This window comes from Bos indicus, chromosome X (genome assembly GCF_029378745.1).
Source record: "Bos indicus isolate NIAB-ARS_2022 breed Sahiwal x Tharparkar chromosome X, NIAB-ARS_B.indTharparkar_mat_pri_1.0, whole genome shotgun sequence".
NCBI lineage: Eukaryota > Metazoa > Chordata > Mammalia > Artiodactyla > Bovidae > Bos > Bos indicus.
The window spans coordinates 17,300,747-17,321,942 of NC_091789.1; the positions used below are offsets into that span (position 1 = coordinate 17,300,747).

The window sequence follows — 21,196 nt, forward strand, 5'->3', positions numbered from 1 at the left end:
ATAAGAAAACTGCCTGGGAAATGCTTGAGGCCAAGAAACATAATGAAACACCCCACATAAGCAAGAAAAGAAGTTCTAAGGTATTCCCTGTGACATCAGTATAAATTGGGGTAACCCAGGTGGCCTTGGGTTCCTAAAGGATTCATACAGTAACACCATGAGATTCTTTCCAGTCCAGAAAGACAGAAATGAAATGCATAACAGATTCAACCATACAACACAGGAAAATAAATAGGGAAAAAAGAATACCTGTTCCACCCCCCCGCCACCCAGATTTACTTTTTGGCCATCAAATACTGTTGCTGCTGCTAAATCGCTTCAGTCATGTCCGACTCTGTGTGACCCCATAGATGACAGCCCACCAGGCTCCCCCGTCCCTGGGATTCTCCAGGCAAGAACACTGGAGTGGGTTGCCATTTCCTTCTCCAATGTATGAAAGTGAAAAGTGAAAGTGAAGTCGCTCAGTCGTGTCCGACTCTTCACAACCCCATGGACTGCAGCCCACCAGGCTCCTCCACCCATGGGATTTTCCAGGCAAGAGTACTGGAGTAGCATCACATACTCCCACAGCCTAAATGTTAAAGACTTAATCTCTTAAATACAAATAGTTTCTCCTGAATCTTTTCTCAGAAGTTCACAGAAGAGAAGAGAAGTTAAGAAAAAAGAGAAGTTAACAGTCTTCTGCAACATTAATCATTCTTAGAAGGCAATGGCACCCCACTCCAGTACTTTTGCCTGGAAAATCTCATGGACGGAGGAGCCTGGTAGGCTGCAGTCCATGGGGTCGCTAAAAGTTGGATATGACTGAGTGTCTTCACTTTCGGTTTTCACTTTCATGCATTGGAGAAGGAAATGGCAACCCACTCCAGTGTTCTTGCCTGGAGAATCCCAGGGACGGCGGGGCCTGGTGGGCTGCCGTCTATGGGGTCCCACAGAGTCAGACACGACTGAAGTGACTTAGCAGCAAAGAATCTATGTCTGGTATAAAAATAAACACCTCACGGTATCACTTTTATAAGCAGGAAATGTAATAAATACCAAAGCAAAATATAAGGACTGCATCAAGAAAGAAGCTGCCTCCAAGTGAACGTGGAGCAGAAAGACAAATAAGACAACTCCTTCAAAGCCAGAAGAACATGAGTGAGGTTATCAAAATGGAATAGCGCTACAAAACCCTTCTCTACTGCTTGCCTTTTATTTCCTGAGTTTTCTTCAGTGAGAGAAAGGGAAACCCCCATTATACTGTACAGCCTGGCATTTTTACCAAAATTCTCTCCCTGAAAGGACATAAAGTACAGAAGGAGCTAGGGGAACCATATGAAAAGACTTACAGTTATCAGGTACCTGGGAAGGGGCTCTCATTCTCAGCAAGATCCCAAGTGGTTCTCAACTGTGGTCCCATGGTATAGACATGCATCGACATCACTGGGTCATAAGTTCCTGGATCCCACCTTAAACCTACTGGGTCAGAAACCCTGGAGGGAGGGGGCAGCCATCTGGGACTCTGCTACACCCTACAGTTTGAGAATCAAGACTCTCAATGAGGGGTGGCATGGGGAGGGAGATGGGGGAGGTTCAAGGAGGAGGGGACATATGTATACCTATGGCTGATTCATGTTGAGGTTTGACAGAGAACAACAAAATTCTGTAGAGCAATTATCCTTCAATTAAAAAATTAAAAAAAAAAGACTCTCAATGAAACTTGTTCCATTTTGTCTCTCACTAGCAGTCACCATCAGTTCAGGAACTGTGCTGAATGTGAAGCATTCAGGCTAAGGGTTAATGCTTTAATTAGAAGAAAATACATTTCCAATAAATTGGGTTTTAGCTTTTTTTGTTGCATTCTTGGGGGTCATTTCTTGAAGGTGGTTGGGGGTGAATTTCCTCATGTGGAAGTATCTTGAAACTAAGAGTCAGGATGGAGGTAGCATTTTTCTAAGACTTCAAAGTTGGGGAAAGTTGGGGTAAGAAAAGACGTTAAACGTCAGCTGGTCCACTTGCCATACCGTCCTTGAGTCATTAGCATCCTTGCCAAGTGGTGCTGGCTCTCACATACTGGAAAAATAAAGCCTGGTCACTGATATCAATATGGAAAACTTGTGTCAACCCAGTGGTACTAATATTTCACCATCCAAAAGAGCGGATGGCAAAGACAACCATAGATCCTTCCCTATGCTGGATTTTTACTATATTGCTCATAAAATTGGCACACATCATTTACTGTAGAAATGGGAAGTTGAGAATGATTTGACTTGTGTTTTCACGACTCATTAAATAATTCTGAATACTCACATTTCTAATGAATGGTTTTTAATGGTTTTAAAACCTTGGTTTTTAAAGCTGGGGGCGGAATGATACGGATAGCTTGGTTTTAACTGAATACCACTATGAAAGGTCAGAGTTTATTTTTTTAGGCTTAAAAGTGTTCGAGGTCAAAGAATCACTAAGACACTGCAAATTTTATGGTAAAAATAAAACATACTCAAGACTTCCTCATTTGTGTCAAAAGCCCGTGGGTCGGTATAGATATATTTATATAGCTACACTGAGGTACAAGATCAATGATCCAATGAAGAACAGATCTGATTTTAACACAGCACGTTCTCTGCCTAATACCACAATGGACTTTATTTCCCAGGACTCAAATTCTGTCTAGGAAGGTTTTGTGTGTGTGTGTGTGTGTGTGTGTGCATGCGCATATGTGTGTGATGTTAGCTTATATTTTGAGAGTTTAGTTTAGTGCTACATATATATTAGGCTCTAATTCATTTAACCATTCAGAAAATTGATTTCCTTTTCTTCACATTTTTTAAGATTCTTTAGTGCGGCCATAACTTGCAAATATAAAGGCTGAGTGGATTATATATAGAAATTCTATAACACTGATATAAGGAGTTAGAAATCTGGTAATTTTCTCTCTCCAAACTATGCAATTTCACAAGTATGTACCAAGTGGTTGCTATGTGCTCAAATCAAAGCACATGGTTTTGCCATGCATCTTAACATTCCTGCCCAAGCAGACTGTAATGAAAATTTCTAGGAAGATGAATTTTCTCCATCCAATTCACCTTTACTATCCTGCTACTTTCCGCACATGCCTTTATGGAGGCACCAGATTTTTAAAGCGTCTATAAAATCCTTAATCTTTCATTTCATATAGCAAGTTTTTTTTTTTAATATTCATCTATTTCTCACCTACAAAGTCAACAGAACAAAAGTCAAGTGATCCAAGAGACTCAACCTCATTTCTCTTTAGACGTGTTCTTTTCTAAAAAACATTTAGTTTTTTATCTGGCCGTGTTTGGTCTTAGTTGTGGCATGTGGGCTCTTTAGATGAACATGTGGGATCGAGTGCCCTGACCAGGGATCAAATGCAGGATTGTTAGTATGGAGTCTTAGCCACTGGACCACCAGGGGTCCTTCCTTAGACATGCTCTTGATCAGTCGTTTTAGTCGTGTCTGACTCTTTACGACCCCATGGAGGAGCCCCATCAGGCTCCTCTGTCCAAGGGATTCTTTAGGCAAGAATACTGGAGCGGGTTGCGGTGTCCTCCTCCAGGGAATCTTCCCGACTCAGTGATGGAACCTGCACCTCTTACGTCTCCTGCATTGGCAGGCAGGTTCTTTATCACCAGCACCACCTGGGCCGCCCCTGACACGTTCTTATCAGCCTGGTAAATGGGACTATTCCACCTATGTTTTTTGTCTCAAAGAGATCTTTTAAGGATATGGCAGACATAACTTAGATTCTAAAATCCATACCAATTGGATACAATACCAATCAAAGCATAACAATTTGCTGTAAGGAAAAAAGGGGGGAGGAAAGCTTTTGCATCTGTTCCTCTTACCAAACTGGCAGCTCTCATATGTTCTTGTAGATTCCTTCACATCCCCATCCCCCCCTCTTCCTACATTTCCTTCTACAGTGGGGTACAGAACACAAACTAGACATTCAGGACATGGTCCCCAGCCATCAATAGCAACTTCATTCATTGCTGCAAAGCTCATCTCTACTTTCTACCCCACTATTCAAAATCAGATCTTAATTCCCGAAGAAAAACTGAGTGGGCCTGAGATACCTAGCAATCATTCCTTCATAAACATTATGCCTAAAGTTAATTATAAGACAGTTGGTGGCTAAAACAGAACCAGTCAGGGGCAGTGTCAACCAGAGTTCCACCACAATCAGAAGCTGAATTAATTGGAAATCAGATCTCCCTTGTAGGAACTGCTCGTGTTCATGAAAAATGCTGTTCAGGGAGTCAGTTTTAAGTGATGCCATTGGTGTCTGAAAGAAGAATCAGAGAGGAGACAGTTTATAAGTATTTGAAATATGGTGTCTCTGATCAGGGTTTATTTCTCTTTCAATTTTCAGTTTGGGGGCTTAAGGGTTTATGTTCTAAGGATCAAACAGCTGCTACACCTAGGGCTCATGAATGACCACTTAACATAGCAATGGAAATAAACAGTGTAACATGCCAGGATCTAAAGCAGCATCACACAGTGGGAAAGGCATGAGACCTCTCATTTATGAGCTATGTGACCTTGATGGGACAGAGGATCTAAACCTCAGCGAGCCTCTGTTGCTTCTTCCTCCATTAAATGGGACTATCACTGCTCCCCTCATTATGGATCATGCCTCACGCATAATAGCTGCTCAATAAATGCACACCATACGTGATACATGAAATGATACTGTCACCTTTAGAGTTTCTTTATATATATAATCATAAAAAAAAAAAAAACCTTTCAAGGCTGGTTTTTATCTTTCTTGGCAGAGTCAAATATTATCGATCTTGGGCGAACATAAATTAAGCCAAAGCTGCTGGAGAACAGTTAAGACCCAAGACCTTATAAAACTGGGAACAATTTAGCCAAAGATAAAGATGCATAATGGCTGTAGCTTCCAATGCTGTAAAATGTCCCAGACATCCACAAGGGTGGAGCAACTCCTGAGTGAAAAACATGGGATGGAGAAATCCAAGGAAGAGATTACACATGATATTACAACAGAATATCATATATAGCACACACACATATATATATATTGCGTTGGCCAAAAAGGCCATTCAGGTTTTCCTGTAAGACAGTATGGAGAGACCTGAATAAATTTTTTGGTTAACCCAATACAAAAAGATCAAGGCAAAGAATTAGGGAAAGGAAAATGAGGAATTCAGAACAGCAGGTCAGTGCTCCACTCCCATGTGTTTCACCTACGTTCTTTGCCAGAAGCAGCTCAATGCAAGGGTTGAGCTAAGAGACTGGGACTATTTTCCACCTTTAACATGTGATTATTCCTTTTTGTAAAGGTGATTATTCTTCTTGTCAGTAGTACCCATTCAAGATGGGAAAAACTACCAGAGTGAAAAGGCAAAACTTTTCCATATAAAAGTTTTCTATGTAAATATCCTGTCTTTTACAAAAAGAACATCATGTGCTTTTGGAACTTCTATCCACTGCCACTTGTCTTGCATCAAATAAACATTCAAAATTCTTGAAATGGGTCAAAAGGCCTTCAGTTCTGCTATTAAATGCCATTAGTTACTACTTTATAAACAATCGACTGGCTATTGATTAATGAGTTAGAATGCATTCTAGAATTAACCCGTGACCTGAAGAGACTGGGAGCCCTTTCTATTCAATCCATTTGCTTGGCGCTATAAACTACCCCCTTGTATTTATGTTATTAGGAAGCTGCCTTTTAAATATAAGGATTAATTTCCTCTTTACTGTAAAGGCCTTATTTCACAGCCCTGGTGTGGTGTGCAAACAGTAAGTTACCACATCCACAAAATTCCTGAGAAAGAAACCTCCTGGTAAATGCTACAAATCATACTTCTCACAGTTAAGAAAACTCAGAGAATTATAGCTATCCATGCTTTCACCCAAGGTCTTAAGTATTTGATGAAGAACAGCTAACATAGGCATCTACAAATGGAGGCGGGGGGGAGGAAATTAAACAAGCATTTTACTGACCAAACCAAACTGAAACTTGGGCTTCTGACTGTCTCCTCTGTCTTGCTTTTCTGGCCAAATCCATGTTAAGTTTTTAACAGGCACTGTCCTCCAGCTTGGCATAATGTCCCTCCTCAGGAGTGCCTGCTAGGGAGGGCATGGTGCACTAAAAGGACTTGTACTTGACTAATGTTCCTCAGCTATCGCCCAACAATGGACCTCTCCTAGGCTGACAAGGCCATTGCCAGCTGCGGCCCTTATTAGGGGCTGTTAACATATGAAAGGGGCTGTGGGATCCAGCCACAGTAGGAGCAGCCCTTTCTTCCCAAGGTTGCTTTCAGTGGTTAATGCACGTTGAATGCTAAAGCTCCTTTCCTTTCTCTCTCCCGGATAACTTGGCCCAGGACACAAGGCTCACTGCTGTAAGCCCTTCCCCTGGACCTTGTTCCATTTCTAGTAATGATCCTCCCAGCACCAGCTAGCCAAGTCCCCTTAGCACAGCTGTATCCCTTCTTGCTGAGAATGGCCCATGGGGGCAGGTGTAAGAAACCTCCAACAAAAAAAAGAAAGAGGCTCGAGTAGTGTTCCAAGTGCTCCATATGCTAACCTCCACGTCTATCTATTATATGAAATGACCTTATACACAAACCTCATATACAGTCTATCTGTTCATGATCTAATATAAAATGAAAAATGAGGATGCACAGTAGCATAATCAGTTATGATTCTGATTTCTATGTACATATATACATTATCTACCTGAGCAAAAAAGGATGAGGCATACAGTGGTGATGGTGGGGTATTGGGGAATCAGCGTGATGTTTTTCAATATGATTCTCAATTTTGTTCACTCCAATTTTGCAGTGACATAATCAGAAAAGTAATCCATCTCATGCTTTCAAAAATGACTTTTCCCCTTATCATATTCATCCAATTTAAATGCTTCAATGCATTTTTTTCTACTTTTTCCTAATTGTCTACAGTGAGTATCATGATGCTGAAAATAACCCAAAAGTGGCAAAACACCAAAGCAGTTCTTACATTTTTTGTTAAAAAATACTGTTTTTCCCTACAAACTATTCCTTTGAAGTCGTAGCAATGTGGAAAATATGGCAAGGTATGAAGAAAATAAAAATTACCCATAATCCCACCTTTAAGAGACAACAATGGTTTATTGAATTTCTTTCCTGTCTTTTCTATGAAGGAATGTGTTGTCACACGGTTGAAGTCATACGGTATTTATACCCTGTTCTAATGTAACATTGTATGGTTAGCACTTCCGATTTGATTTAAAATCTTCCAGAAATATCATTTTTAGCAACTGCATACTATGACACTATATGGCCAAATCATAATGTAATCACTATGGGATGTTTAGATTGATTTCCTATTTTTCATTAATGACAGATAACACTGTGCTGCACATTCCTGTACATAAACCTGTATGCAGATTTTTCTTTCCTGGTGATCAATACCTAGAAGCGGAATTATTGAATCAAAGGGTAAGAATGAGCCTATGTGACACGTCTGACATACTGCCAAAGTGACCTACAGAAAAGGTGTGCCCATGTAGCACTCCCTGCTTGAGTCCCCTTTATTATGAGAGAGACAGAGAGAGAGAGGTGGAGATGGGCCAGGACAATGAACAAGAAAGGCCTGAATGGCTTGGGAATTCTCTCAGTCAATCAGAGTAACTGCTGGATCAAATAAGCCCTTTTCTTTGCCAGGACAGACAGACGCATGGAAAAAAAGGGTGAGCAGAGATGATCAACAAGGTTCTCAACTCCCAGGCTCAAAGCACAATGAACCAACAAAAACAGATAAAAGCAGTTTGGCTCAAGCTCTTCTGTGTATTTACTCGCCTCCAAACAGATCAGCTGCTTCTTGAAGCCACAGCTAATAGCAGAGGCCCAAAGAGAGAGTGCTCAGGGCACGCTGAAAGCTGCACAGGCATTTTCAATGAGAGAGCCAACACCACAGTCACAATTGGTCACACCTGAGATAACAACTCAAAAGGCAGAAAACCTTTGTCAATACAGGAACGTGTGTGTTTTGTCTGAGCTCTTGATTTGATTACAGTAAACTGGTAGTGGCTCGTTCTAGTCACGTTTCACAGGGAGATTATCAAAGAATTAGAAAAAATACCCAGCTTTTTAGTCTCTTTTGCATGGAGGGAAAAAACAAAAGAAAGAAAATAGAATTGTAAAACATAGAGTAGCAGTGCTTTCCAAGCACAGTATGATCTGAAAGGAACCCTGCATTTGCAGGAAAGCCAGAGGCCTCATGTCTTTTTCTATACTTTTTGTGGCTACATCTTGCCTGCTGTGCTTTTCTAGAAGTTTTAAGAAGCAACAAATTTTAAAAAGACATCTTAATGAATGAAACCTGAGGTAAGGCTTAAAAACAACACTATGTTTTGTGTATGTTACACATTTCTATGACACGTGTATCTTAAGGATGTCTAAGACTTAAACTAAAGACCCAGGAAGTCTTTAGTAAGTTGGTATGGCCTTGCAAAGGACAGTAAGAGAACTATACAGTTGAAAAATACTTATGGTCAGGGGTCAAGAAAATTCCAGAAACTTCAGCTTAGCTAATGGCCATGAAGTTTAGTTGGCTATACATTTGTTTTTCATGGGCATGTGAATTCGAATGCCTTCAACTCGCTGAATCTCCACATTGCTTTGCCTATTGGCCTAATGAAGTAATGGCCAGGATGAACCATGAAAATTTTTAGTCAGTGATTAAAACACAAATTTGGCTCAATCTGAAGAGTGGCCACCCCTCACTTAAGCTCTCCAGCCCTCTTGTTTTCTATCATTTCACAAAAGCAGGACATGAAGCACTCTTCAGATAGATGGGACAGACAATTATTTCTTTTATGTGCGTTTTAAGCTAATTCAGAACATTTCTACTATTATTCGAGTTAACAAGCTTCAGGCCCATGAGAGGGTTTTCAAAGACCTGGTGAAAGTAGCAGAGGGTTAAGAAATGATAGGAGGAAAACAGAGGGGACCATGCAGACGCCTAATTAACATCTTGTAAGACCTTTCACTGAAGCAGCTGGTCTGGTCACATGTTTAGAAGATTCACAGAATTTGTAGAATTGAAAGGGTCTTTAGAGAGCATCCAACTCAACCCCTTCATTTTATGGATGGGAAAACTGAGACCAGTTAATTGCCCCAGGTCACAGTGGGTTCACAGCAGAAGCAGGCTGATAACGCGGTAGGCTCCACCTCCTGCCCAAAGTTGCTACATTTGCTCCCACAATGGCAAATGAAAGCAGTTTCCCCAATGGACTACCATCGGACAACACTGCAATTTCCTTAAAAAGTCTTTTTGAACCTGCAAAACAACGTGCAAATAATTTGATTTGGAGAGTCTGTAAGCAAGAATCTATCTTTGTGGTTGTTACCATCATTTTTACTATGTCATTTGGAAATGCACTTAACATGGCAGCTCTAATCTTCTTAATCTATTTGGGTTGTTTGATTTAGCTCTGATTCTTTTAAAAACAACTAGCCTCACAAAATGTGACATTTGGGGGCGGGTCTTTATGTTGTGGTCCCCAAACACGGATTATGCCCTACTTCTATTATTTCAAGTCCTTTTGCCAAGCAATTCTTTCAAAGCCCCCTTAACGGAGTATCTGATTAGCATATTTATGAGACAACTGATTCAGCTATGTTAATTAGCAGTTCTAGACTTCAAAAACAGAAAGAAAGAAAGAAAAATTCCCAGGACTGACCAAGAGGGGGAGCAGCTAACTCTGTCTGGCTCCATGTCTCTAGCCCAGGATAGTAGATTTTTGGTATTGAACATTCTAAGTCAAAGAGTAGATTAAAGCATAGGAGAATACAAAGGTGAGTCCTAAATTCAGAGGTATGGCTTTAATATATGGGATATCTGAGAATGAGAGGTGTGGTTGGGGGGACTGATGCCTAAGGAAGTTCTATACTTCAGTCAGGTCTCAAAACACACACGTGTTTCACAACTTAAAAACTGGTTTATACACTGTACAGGTGCAAAGAACAGAAAATTAAACGTGTAGAACAATGGACCTTAGAGATAAGGGGACTAACTGATTCCAAAACGCCAGAGCTGGCGCTCAGACTCTGCCCAGAGCTCATTGAGGCAGTGTGATATGGGATGCTTTCTGGTTAAAAAGGGGGAATTTCTGAAAAGCCTCAAAAAACCTTGTTTTTATTTGAAATTTTATTTTTAAAAAAAGTACTTGTTCCTGCCTTAGAAAAACATGGTATCTCATAAACATGACTGAGGTTTTGATGATAGAGGAAGTTGCCTGAGCTCAGGATAGCCACTTTGCATTTATACTATAAGCTTGGAGATGGCCAAAGATGCTTCTTTGAAGTAGTCTGACCTCCTCTGTTCCCATGTGTCCCTCACTGTTTTCTCAGTACTTATCGCTAGCCTTCTTTGTGCCACCTTGCTGACCCATTTTCTCTCTCCAGTTGCCATCTTGTTACTCTGCTCAACTTCCTGCCTTCCATTCACATCAATAACCCTTGGTTCGGCTTTTACAAAGGTGGTGACCAAATCACCCCACCCTTGAATTTCTGAGAGTCACAACAGCCCCTGTACAACTTCACTCAACATCATCTTTAGGCCTTGTGGAGTACTGGCAGGTCATAATTGCCAACCTTAAAAATCAATCAATAAATGCAGCACCCACCAGCGGATGATGGTTTCTTGGCTACCATTCAATTTTTACCATATAGAAGCAGTTAATTGTCTCAGAAAACCTAACTTGGGGGTGGGGGGGAAGCAAAGTATCCAAGCTCTGTTCTGATTTGCAGGTCAAACACATTTTAGCTACTACACCTTCAAAATAATTTAAATCTATGCTGCCTACCTTTATTGTCTATGCCATACTCTAATGTGAAGTCAGAAAAAACAAGCTGGAGTTTCATAATAATTTTTCATGGCCAGTTTTGAAACTGATAAAGCAACAGTGCTAAACACATATATTGAAGGTGAAGCCTGGTAGGGATGGGCAAGAGAAACTGTTTTTCTCTACCTTTTTAAAAAACATATGTTAACACTTACTGATAAAGTTTCTTTGTATGGCTTTTTAAAAACTACACACTGGAGTCATACGAATTATGCTATAAAACCATGGGGAATGTGAAGGGGAGAGAATAGGAAAACCAGCAGGCCCATCGGCAAGAGAAATCACTATGTCTGTGCTCCACAGCAGGAGGACACATGTCTAATAAGAAATGGGGTGATCTGGAGGTGGTGACCTTGGAAGTTAACAGCCTCATCTCCACTCCAGCAGGCTACAAACAGGCTGCTGCTGCTAAGTCCCTTCAGTCGTGTCCGACTCTGTGCGACCCCATAGACGGCAGCCCACCAGGCTCCCCCGTCCCTGGGATTCTCCAGGCAAGAACACTGGAGTGGGTTGCCATTTCCTTCTCCAATGCATGAAAGTGAAAAGTGAATGTGAAGTCACTCAGTCGTGTCCGACTCTTAGCGACCCCATGGACTTCAGCCTACCAGGCTCCTCCATCCATGGGATTTTCCAGGCAAGAGTACTGGAGTGGGGTGCCATTGCCTTTTCTAGCCACTGCTAAAGAGCTGGAATTTTCCCTTTTAAGTCCCATAGTAAACCCCCAAGTAGTAATTTTTAATTATCAGCATCTCATGTTTTGAAAGATGACCATCTGACTATCTTCCTAAGTTTTTCTCAGTTGTTGTCTTGAATGGGAAATGCCATAGTCAAGGGAATACCATTCTTTTCAATGATCATACTGATAAATTTAGTGACCAGGAGACACAGGTGGTCTAATGATGTCTTTTGCCAATAACACTCATCTTCACGTGGTGTCAACAGGATACAGAAATATATAAATTATTTCCATCTATTTAGAGAAAGGAGATACAGACTAAGCATAATTCCTCATACAAAGTGTTGGGGAAAGTGGGCACAAAAATTGGTACATAGAAAAATTTAGTTCACCTACATTACAGTTTAATTATCCATTTGTCATGTAGCCTGGGAACCTACTAACACTTATTAAATCAGTTATCAGTTTCAAATAACGAATCTCAAAGCCAGCATTTGAAATACAACCTGTTCTAACTGGGGGCTGCCTTATCAGCTAGATCAAATCTAATTTAGTCCCACTTCTCACCATGGTAATGAGCCCTTTGCAGAAATGCTCAAAGACATTTCACATCTTGAAAATTTGCCTTGTACTTCTTCACCACACAGAATGTCAGGAAAAGCATGCTTCAAAGGTACTATGTAATTAGAATGGCCTTTACAACAGGCACAAAGGAAATCATTTCTATTAAAATTAAATCTACTTCACAACAATCTTCAGATTGAGTGAACAGCACCAGAGAAAGGAAGCCTGAGGTGTTTGGGACCACATAACTCTAGTTTTGAAAGTCTGTTATCTATTACATTGCTTCAGATATGTTGAAGTCTCATCTAACTCAGATTGGCTATTTCTTCACTCTGAAAAGATGAAGTGTGCATCTGAGAATCCGTATTTGGCACAGGGGACATTATGAAATGGGTTCATTTGTGACTTTAACATGGATAGACCATTGCTTCTTGGCCTTTTGGCTAAGATCAAGTGTCACATAGATAGACCAAGTGTGAAATTGAAAGTGTTAGTCACTCAGTCGTGTCCAGCTCTTTGCGACCCCATGGACTACAGCCCACCGGGCTCCTCTGTCTATGGGGATTCTCCAGGCAGAACACTGGAGTGGGCTGCCATGTCCTACTCCAGGGGATTTCCCAACCCAGGGATCAAACCCAGGTCTCCTGCACTGCAGGCAGATTCTTTACCATCTGAGCTACTGAAGCTCCAGGTAAAATGAGGCTCTGGATGGAGCCCAGTATACTGAAGACTAGAGCCCAGGAGCTATCTCTTGGGTCGCCGCTGGATGGACACTCGAGAGCTGAGCTTTATTCCTGTGTTCTACAGGGTTTCTAGGAATTCTGGTTGGCTTTGGGGGAGCCATTTTGAAATTAAATTTGAAGTCCAGCATCTGCAGAATATCTATGGCTATTTTGGCTAAGTTTTCAAATGCCTGTTTTTTATTAGAAAGCTTTTTTTTAAGTGACTTGCGTCAACAACACTATTGTGTGTTCACCCAAGAAAATAAACGAAAGCATTTAAACTACTTCAATCTCTTCCTTGGCTTCTTGTGACCATATTTCCATAATGGCTACCAGACCACACAGATCCTAGTGTATCTGGAAGGATTCTAGCACTAAAGCTGTAAGGCTCACTTGCCCCTGGGATCCAGGAAGGAGAGCATCTTGAGAGAAAACGAGCACTGAGAGAAGGGCGCTCAGGGAGAAGCAACTGTACAAATTTCACTGGCAGCTCATGGATGTGACTTGACTAAAAGGTATAAAATGAATTCAAGGGAGTTCCCTGGCCATCCAGTGGTTAGGACTCAGCACTTCGCTGCCGTGGTCCAGGTTCAATGCCTGGTCAGGGAAATAAGATCCTACAAGCAACACGGCGAAAAATAAATAACTAAGCAAATGACTACACTTACTGAGACCAAAGTTCTAATACATACCATCAAACTTCTTGTAGCGGGAGGCAAAGACAGCTTGTAAATGATTGCACTGTTCACTGACCACACTTTTGAAATCCTCCTTACTCTGGAGGCTGTACTTTTCCTCCATCTCTTGAGAGCAGCAGGTATAACCCTGGAAACAGATTTTCAAATGATCACCTAGAAGACAAAATGAACGACAATCAATCTCCACCATAAGTCATCAAGTTCAAGAGGGAAGAGGTTGATTTAGGTGCCCATGCTTGGCTTTATCTCTGTCTGTGATATTCCTGCAAAAGCCCAGATGTCAAGATTTTCTTGTCCAGCATTTTCTGTACAGGTGTTAAGACACTAGAAGATTGACTTTATGACTGTGTGTGGTATAGTCACTCATTCATCCAAATAGACTAATGGCTCTCAAGAAACATAATCTTCAGGTAGCTCAGAGTCAAGGAAAATGTCCAAGACACATTCACTCCACAGCAGCTCAATGCACAAACCATCTGCCTCCCCTACACCAAAAGTATTCTGTTTGTGGTTTTGACATCAGAGTCTAGAAAGCTTCTTTTTTATAAACCCCAAACTTCACTCCCGCCTTGTTCCTCCTCTGTCACAGACCAAAATTTACCCTTCGAACAGACCATGCCTTTCTCTTATAATGACCAAGAGATACAGCACCACTCAAAAAAAATCCTACCAGGTACCATCACATTAGTTCTGCCAATATTAATTGTTTAGTATAGGTACCCTTGTATAATTTTCTACTGATGTTTACAAGGATCTACCTTCACTGTTCCTCCTGTTGTTGCAGTTCATGTTCCATGATAGACAAAAGGGTTCTGAAAAGATCTAAGGTCTCAGGAACTCAGGAAGGCATATGCTGAAGACATATGAACCTTTCAATGGTTAAGTGTGACTAATAAATCAAGGGATGAGGAATGAAGAGTAAAATCTGTGTAACAACACTAATCGTGGACATGAACTGGGCCAGGAGCCGACCACTGCTGCTTCTTGGCTGTGGGTGCTTAGAAGAAATAAGTCTTCACCTCGGACAGATGGCAAAGTAGCCTTGTGGCAGGGGCAGACTTCAGATAACATGGTGTTGGCAATTTATTTGACTAACACTAGTGTTGTCAACTGCACAGATGCAAATAATTACATAATCAGATATATTCCTGATCATTCTTCCTTCCTGGCAATTAAAAAGTAGGGGGAGTGTTACTGCCAGACAAAAATGGGTTTGCAGCAGTAAAGGGCTATTTAAAGAAAAGGAGAAGGGAAACAATCTTCAAATAACTTCCTCATCCACAAACTAAAAAATGCTTCTTTTGCCACTTTGAAATCTTTGGGGTGGGGATGGGGTGGGGTGGGGGCTAAGGAAGGATGTGAAAGAGTTTAGAGCTGTGAGGTTGCCGAACATCTTAGATCTCATTTGTGGAAGAAGCCCAGTTTTCTGGAAACACCTTGTTACAACCAAAAACAAAACTGCCTCCTCACTGGCTTATCAAGTTCACAGCAGGTCTTTTGGTACTGAGACATCTAATTAGCAAAGAGATACCCAGTTGTCTCCTGGTTTCAGGGTGGAGGATTCCTCCCTCAACACAATCTTCACGCAAAAAATAATGCGAAGGTCCCCAACTACTACAGCAAGTACAAGTTACAGTACTTGCTGTAACTGTGTTTAAAAAGAAATCCATATCACACTCATACCCCACATAGAAAATGAACTGAAATACAATGAGAACTTAGGATGTACAAAACTACATAAATGAATTATAATAAGAGAGTAGCTACTTTTTAAGATTTTCACAGGCTAAAAATCATCACAGAGCCACTTCTGCTCATTTGAGCCCTGACTACACCACGTAATCTGTCTGCATTTCTAAAAAGTGTTACTTGAAAATGTAATGTGACATTCTTGCCAGAAGCCCTGTCCAAGACACACTTGTGAATTAAATCCCAAACCATACTTGGGCTACTACGGATTTGGTGCCATAACCAGTTCTGGCTGATGAGAAGTTCAAAGGGAGGACAAGGGACAAGTCTTGGTGCATCTGAAGAAGAAATTACGACCCTGCACACTGGTAAGAACTCAAGCAACTCGTTTGATTTTTAAAACATAAATAGTTCTACTTTAACACCAAAAAATGATTTCTATGATTCAAAGCCAGGCCATACGTATCGATGGAAAGACATTCCACTTTGTTGGAGATTGCTTCTAAAACGCTGGGTCTGAATGAGAAATGCCTTTTGTTTCTGGAGATTTCCTCTAAACTTGGTGATCCTATGTACTTCTCATTTAAGAAGGATGTCACAATTTGGTCTTTAGGCTGAAAGAGCAGAGTACAGGCACAAAGGATCCAATGTGGGACAGGTAGACAACAGCCACTGCTGGGGCTGGGGGTGAGGGCATGCGAGGAGCTTCTGACACATGCCCTTTCTGAAGAATTCTAGCTTCAAAGCCTGAAGCATTAGAACCCAACAGTTCAAGTAAACATGGTTATGCTCTACAAACGTCATCTGCCTCCTCTACGTCCCTAACTCAACCTCCTGCTTCTGGGACCCTGGCTGCGTTCTTCATAGCCTTCTTCGGGTCCCTTACCTTTTCACCCCTTTTCACTCTTCTCATCCTATTCTCTCTTAACCCACTCCGCCTCTTTTAACAGCACATAATGAGAAACTAAAGGACTTTTTGTATTTGTTATACTTGTTGAGAGTTCCCTGTTCTTAAGTTCAAAAGCAGGTGTATTGAAGGCTTTATGGATTTCTAAGGAAGCACCTAAATTAAGTTGCTTTTTGTACATGGCCCTTGATTAGGTTTTTTTCTTTGTGGGTCAGTGGCCCTCAAAAGAAAAAAGGTCCCTTAGCCTTGTCCTCAGAGGCTTGGATGAGAGTCAATGAAGCGTGCTTTTAAAGCCTAACTCTGCGGCATTAAAAACAAAAAAATCACTCGAAAGAGCCAAACTTTTTTCAATCACACCAGCTCGATGTAATTTCTCCTTAGTCCTAATATCAATGCCTTCGTTTTTCAAAGCTGAACAAAGACAATCACAATAAATTACTACTCAGTCCTGAGTGTGGATTGGCTCTTTTTTTTTTTTTTTTCCTGTAGCACTTCAAATCAATGGTTAAAGAAGTAGGCATTGAATATGAGGAATCCAGTCCATCCTTTAACACGGCTCTGCAGTGGGCAATCTGCAGAACTGGGCTTTCTCATTTTATTTCATTTACTCCTCCCACCAAAGCTGGCTCTGATGTACAGACAAGGTGCAGCTAACGTCCATTTACTTCTAATTACTCATAACCCAAATGTTATGTTAAAGTGTTAAAAATGATGGTTAGTTTCATTAGCCAGCTCCCAGCCTATTTACTACAAACCTAACTACTGCTAATTATAATTTCATTTTGAACTCCAACTAGAAGGCAAGAAAAGGTCTCTCAGATTCTCACACATTTGAAGGGAGATGGTTATACAGGAATACTTGTAATTACTACTAGGGTGTCAGCTTTCTATACCTGTAGGAGACAGAATAAGTCTATTCAGGATTCCTCTGTCAGAGTCCTAAATGGAGGAAACAGCAGCCAGTGTATGGGACACAATGCAGAAAACTCAGGCTTGCCTGTGCCGGCACAATTTGAAGGCAGACATTCTCTGATGCCCAACTGATTTTACTCAAAATGCAAACCAAATGCGTTTGGTAAATAACAAATATACAAACTGCACCCTAAGGGTGAGCACTGCAGTGAGGAGCATTTGAGAAGAACTGACTGGAAAGTCCTTAGAAAAACTGCCAAGGTAAGAGGTTCTGATTTTGCAAAAGCCTTTCAAGCAGAAAGGACTTTGGAGAAAACTCAGCTTTGTTTCTGGGTTTTTGCTTTATTAATTTTATTGAAGTATGGTTAGTTTACAATGTTCTTTTTAATTTCTGCTATTGAGCAAAGTGACTCAGTTACACACACACACACTCAAACATACATGTATATTCTTTTCCATTATAATTTATCACAGGACACCGAGTATAGTTCCCCGTGCAACATAGGGAACAATCTTGTTATTTATCCATTTTACATGTAATAGTTCACATCTGCTAATCCCAAATTCCCAGTCCTTCCTTCCCCCTTGAATACAACAAGTTTGTTGTCCATCTGGGTCTCTTTTTGTTTCACAGATACGTTCATGTGTACTGTATTAAGACTCCACATATAAGTGACATCATATGGTATTTAACTTTCTCTTTCTGGCTTAGTGTATTAATCTCTAGGTCCATTTGTGGCTAATGGCATTGCTTCATTCTTTTTAATGGCTGAGTAATATTTCATTATATATAAATACCACAACTTCTTAAACCAACAGTCTATTGATGCTCACTTTGCTTCCATGTCTTGGCTATTGTAAATAATGGTGCAATAAACATTGGGGTGCATGTATCATTTTAGGAGTTTTTAATCTTTTCTGAATATATGCCCAGGAGTAGGTGTGCTGGGTTATATGGTAGTTTTTTTAGTTTTTTGAGGAACCCTCATACTATTCTCCATAGTAGCTGTAACAATTTACATTCCCACCAATAGTGTAGGAGGGTTCCCTTTTCTCCACACCCTCTCCAGCATTTATTGTTTGTAGATTTTTTGATGATGGCCATTCTGACTGGTGTGGGGTGAGACCTCATTGTAATTTTGATTTGCATTTACCCAATAATTAGCAATGTGGACTACCTTTTCATGTACATATTGGCCATCTGTATGTCTTCTTTGAAGAAATGTCTATTTAGGTATTGTGTCCATTTTTAAAAAACTTTGGTTGTTTGGGGGTTTTGTTATTGAATTGTGGGAGCTATTTGTATATTTTGAAAATTAGGCCCTTGTAGGTTGCATCATTTGCAAATATTACATCCCAGTCTGTAGGTTGTCTTTTTGTTTTGTTTATGGTTTCTTTTGCTGTACAAAAGCTTGTAAATTTGATTAGATCCCGTGTGTTTATTTTTTCTTTATTTCTATTGCCTTGGTAGAGTGATCTAACAATGGCACAATTTATGACAGACAATCTTTTGCCTATATTTTCTTACAGGCGTTTTATGGTATCTTGTCATTTTTGTGTATGTTGTAAGAGTGTATTCTAGCTTCACTGATTTACAATGTACTGCCCAACTTCCCCAGCACCACCGAAGAGAATCTTTTCCCCACTGTGTATTCTTGCCTCCCTTGTTGAAGATTAATTGTCTCTAAGTGTGTGGGTTTATTTCCGGGCTCTCTATTCTGTTCCACTGATCTAGATGTCTGCTTTTGTGCCAATACCACACTGTTTTGATAGGTGTAGCTTTGCAGAATTGTCTGAAGTCTGAAAGGGTTACGCCTCCTGCTTTGTGCATTTTCCTCAGAATTCCACTGGCAATTCTGGATCTTTTGTGCTTCCATATAAATTTTAAGATTATTTGTTCTAGTTCTGTGAAAAATTTCATGGGTAATTTGATAGCGATTGCATTAAATCTATAGATCGCTTTTTGGCCAGTTTAACAACATTAATTTTTTAAATCCGAGAGCATGGAATATCTTTCCAATTCTTTGAATCATCTTCAATTTCCTTTACTAATGTTTTATATTTCTCAGTGTATAATTCTTTCACCTCCTTGGTGAGGCTTATGAAAACTTAGCTCTTGACAAGCAGTTTTAAAGAAGTGAATTTTAAAAACTTCCAAATACTTGATACTATCTGAGTCTTTCATTCTTCAGGTCTAATGGTAGTCTGGGGATAAGAAGACTGATATAGGGAGTTGGAAATATGGGTTTGAATCTCAGACCTACCTGATTCACTGTAAGCTCTAGGAAAAATCACTTACCCCCTGGAGGCTGAGCCCTTTGTAAAGAAGGAAGCATTACGAATACAGTGCAATAATACAAAGACTTACATGCAAATGTTAAAAGCAGCATTATTCATAATTGCCAAATGTCCAACAACGGATGGATAAACACAATGGGATGTATCTGAACAATGAAATATTATTCAGCCACAAGAAGGAAAGAAGTTCTGAAATGTGTTTCAATATGGTGAACTCTTGAAAATACTATATTAAGTGAATGAGCCACTTGCAAAAGTCCATATAGTGTATGATGCCATTTACATGAAATGTCCAGCCTAGGTCAATCTATAGAGACAGAAAGTGGTTGCATGGAGCTGAGGTGGGATGGTGGCGGTCAGGGGTGAGAAGTAAGGAAGGGGTTAAAGCTTAAAGGTATGATTTCTCTCTGGGATAATGAAAATGTTCTAATTGATGTTGGTGATAAACACAATTCTGTGAGTATATTAAAAGCCATTGTATACTTTAAATGGGTGAATTGTTTGGGTAATAAATCATATCTCAATGAAACCATTAATGTAAAAAATGTGCTGCTTGCTAATAATGCATCAATATTGGTTTATCAATTGTGTCAAGGTACCACAGAAACATACGGTGTTAATAATGGGAGAAACTGGATGTGGGGTACAGGAAAACTCTGGGCTCTATCTTCCCAAATTCTGTAAATCTAACACTTCTAGGATAAAGTTGTTTTTTTTTTTTTTTTTAAAAAAGCAAGCTTCAGTTTTCAAAGTAAAAAGGATAAATATGTGGGGGAGTTGCCTTTCATCAGTATTACATCAAACACTTGATTTAATCCTAATATTGGGGAATCACATCAAGCTATTATTTGCTGGGGTAATTTTCCTAATCCCTCAATTGCTACTTTACTCTTTTCCTAATTTTTATTTGTTCTGAAGTAAACAATTCCTAGCCATTGGTCTCAAGGGTTACCAAAATAGTTTCTGTTCACTTTCTTGATCTAAATCCATGGAGCCACAAAGTGAGCTAAAACACAGGTTGCTGTATAACTCCAGCCCCTCCAGGCTACCTAAGAACCCCAGGAGGAATATACAATGCTCTGCTTCATGGGAACAAAGAAACAAAATCTCTAAAGGTTTTAATAATCCCAGGGGGGTGGGGGAATGTATATATTAATCCATCCTTCCTCCCTTGCAAAGCAGCAGTGAAATGACTGCAAGTAAAGTGCTGTGCACATCCAAAGCCTGAAGTCACTTGGCCTAAACCTTAATAATAAAGCACATAAATTATAGTCATTATGGAGATGTATGATTTGAGATCACCTACCAATCAGTAGAAGAAATGCAGCTAGTGAGCATTTTGCAAAACCTTGCCAAAATATAGCTCTGGAGGGCTTAGCTGCCAATTATTTTTAGGTCCACTAATCCTGCAAGGTACTCTAGAAGGCCAATCAGAAACACATACATTTCAAATGTCAGTTTTATTATATTTTTCTAAGAATACTTCATGTAAGTGTAGTTGGAAGACTTAGGGTTGCTACTTTCAAACTCCACACTTCATTTCAGGGAGCTTGCAACAGCTTTAAAACCCACTCCAGATTGAAATCAAGCAGGGCTTTTTGTTGCTTTATACTGATAAGCAAATTATGAACCTAAGGTTTTATCCGACAATCTTAAAACCCCATTTTAACTGTACCAAAGGTTTACTAAAGTAAGGCACATCAACCAAACTGAGTGAATGGCCTGAAATGCATACTTTGACCTTATGTTACCATTACTTTAGAGCAGCCAGAGTGACTGCATCTATTTTGCACATTTCCAACCACTTCATCCAGATCTAGGACTCAACAGCAATAATAATACTGGCAATTAACCCAAATCTCT

At 40.2% G+C, this 21,196-nt stretch overlaps 1 protein-coding gene across 1 annotated transcript in view; it reads right to left on the bottom strand.

The window, feature by feature from the left end:
- Window positions 1–21,196, bottom strand: part of GPC4 (glypican 4) — a 110,308-nt gene that overhangs the window by 23,152 nt on the left and 65,960 nt on the right. Inside the window, exon 2 of the mRNA XM_019956178.2 lies at window positions 13,522–13,680. Coding sequence (XP_019811737.2) covers window positions 13,522–13,680 — 159 coding nt within the window. The remainder of the gene's footprint in view (window positions 1–13,521; window positions 13,681–21,196) is intronic.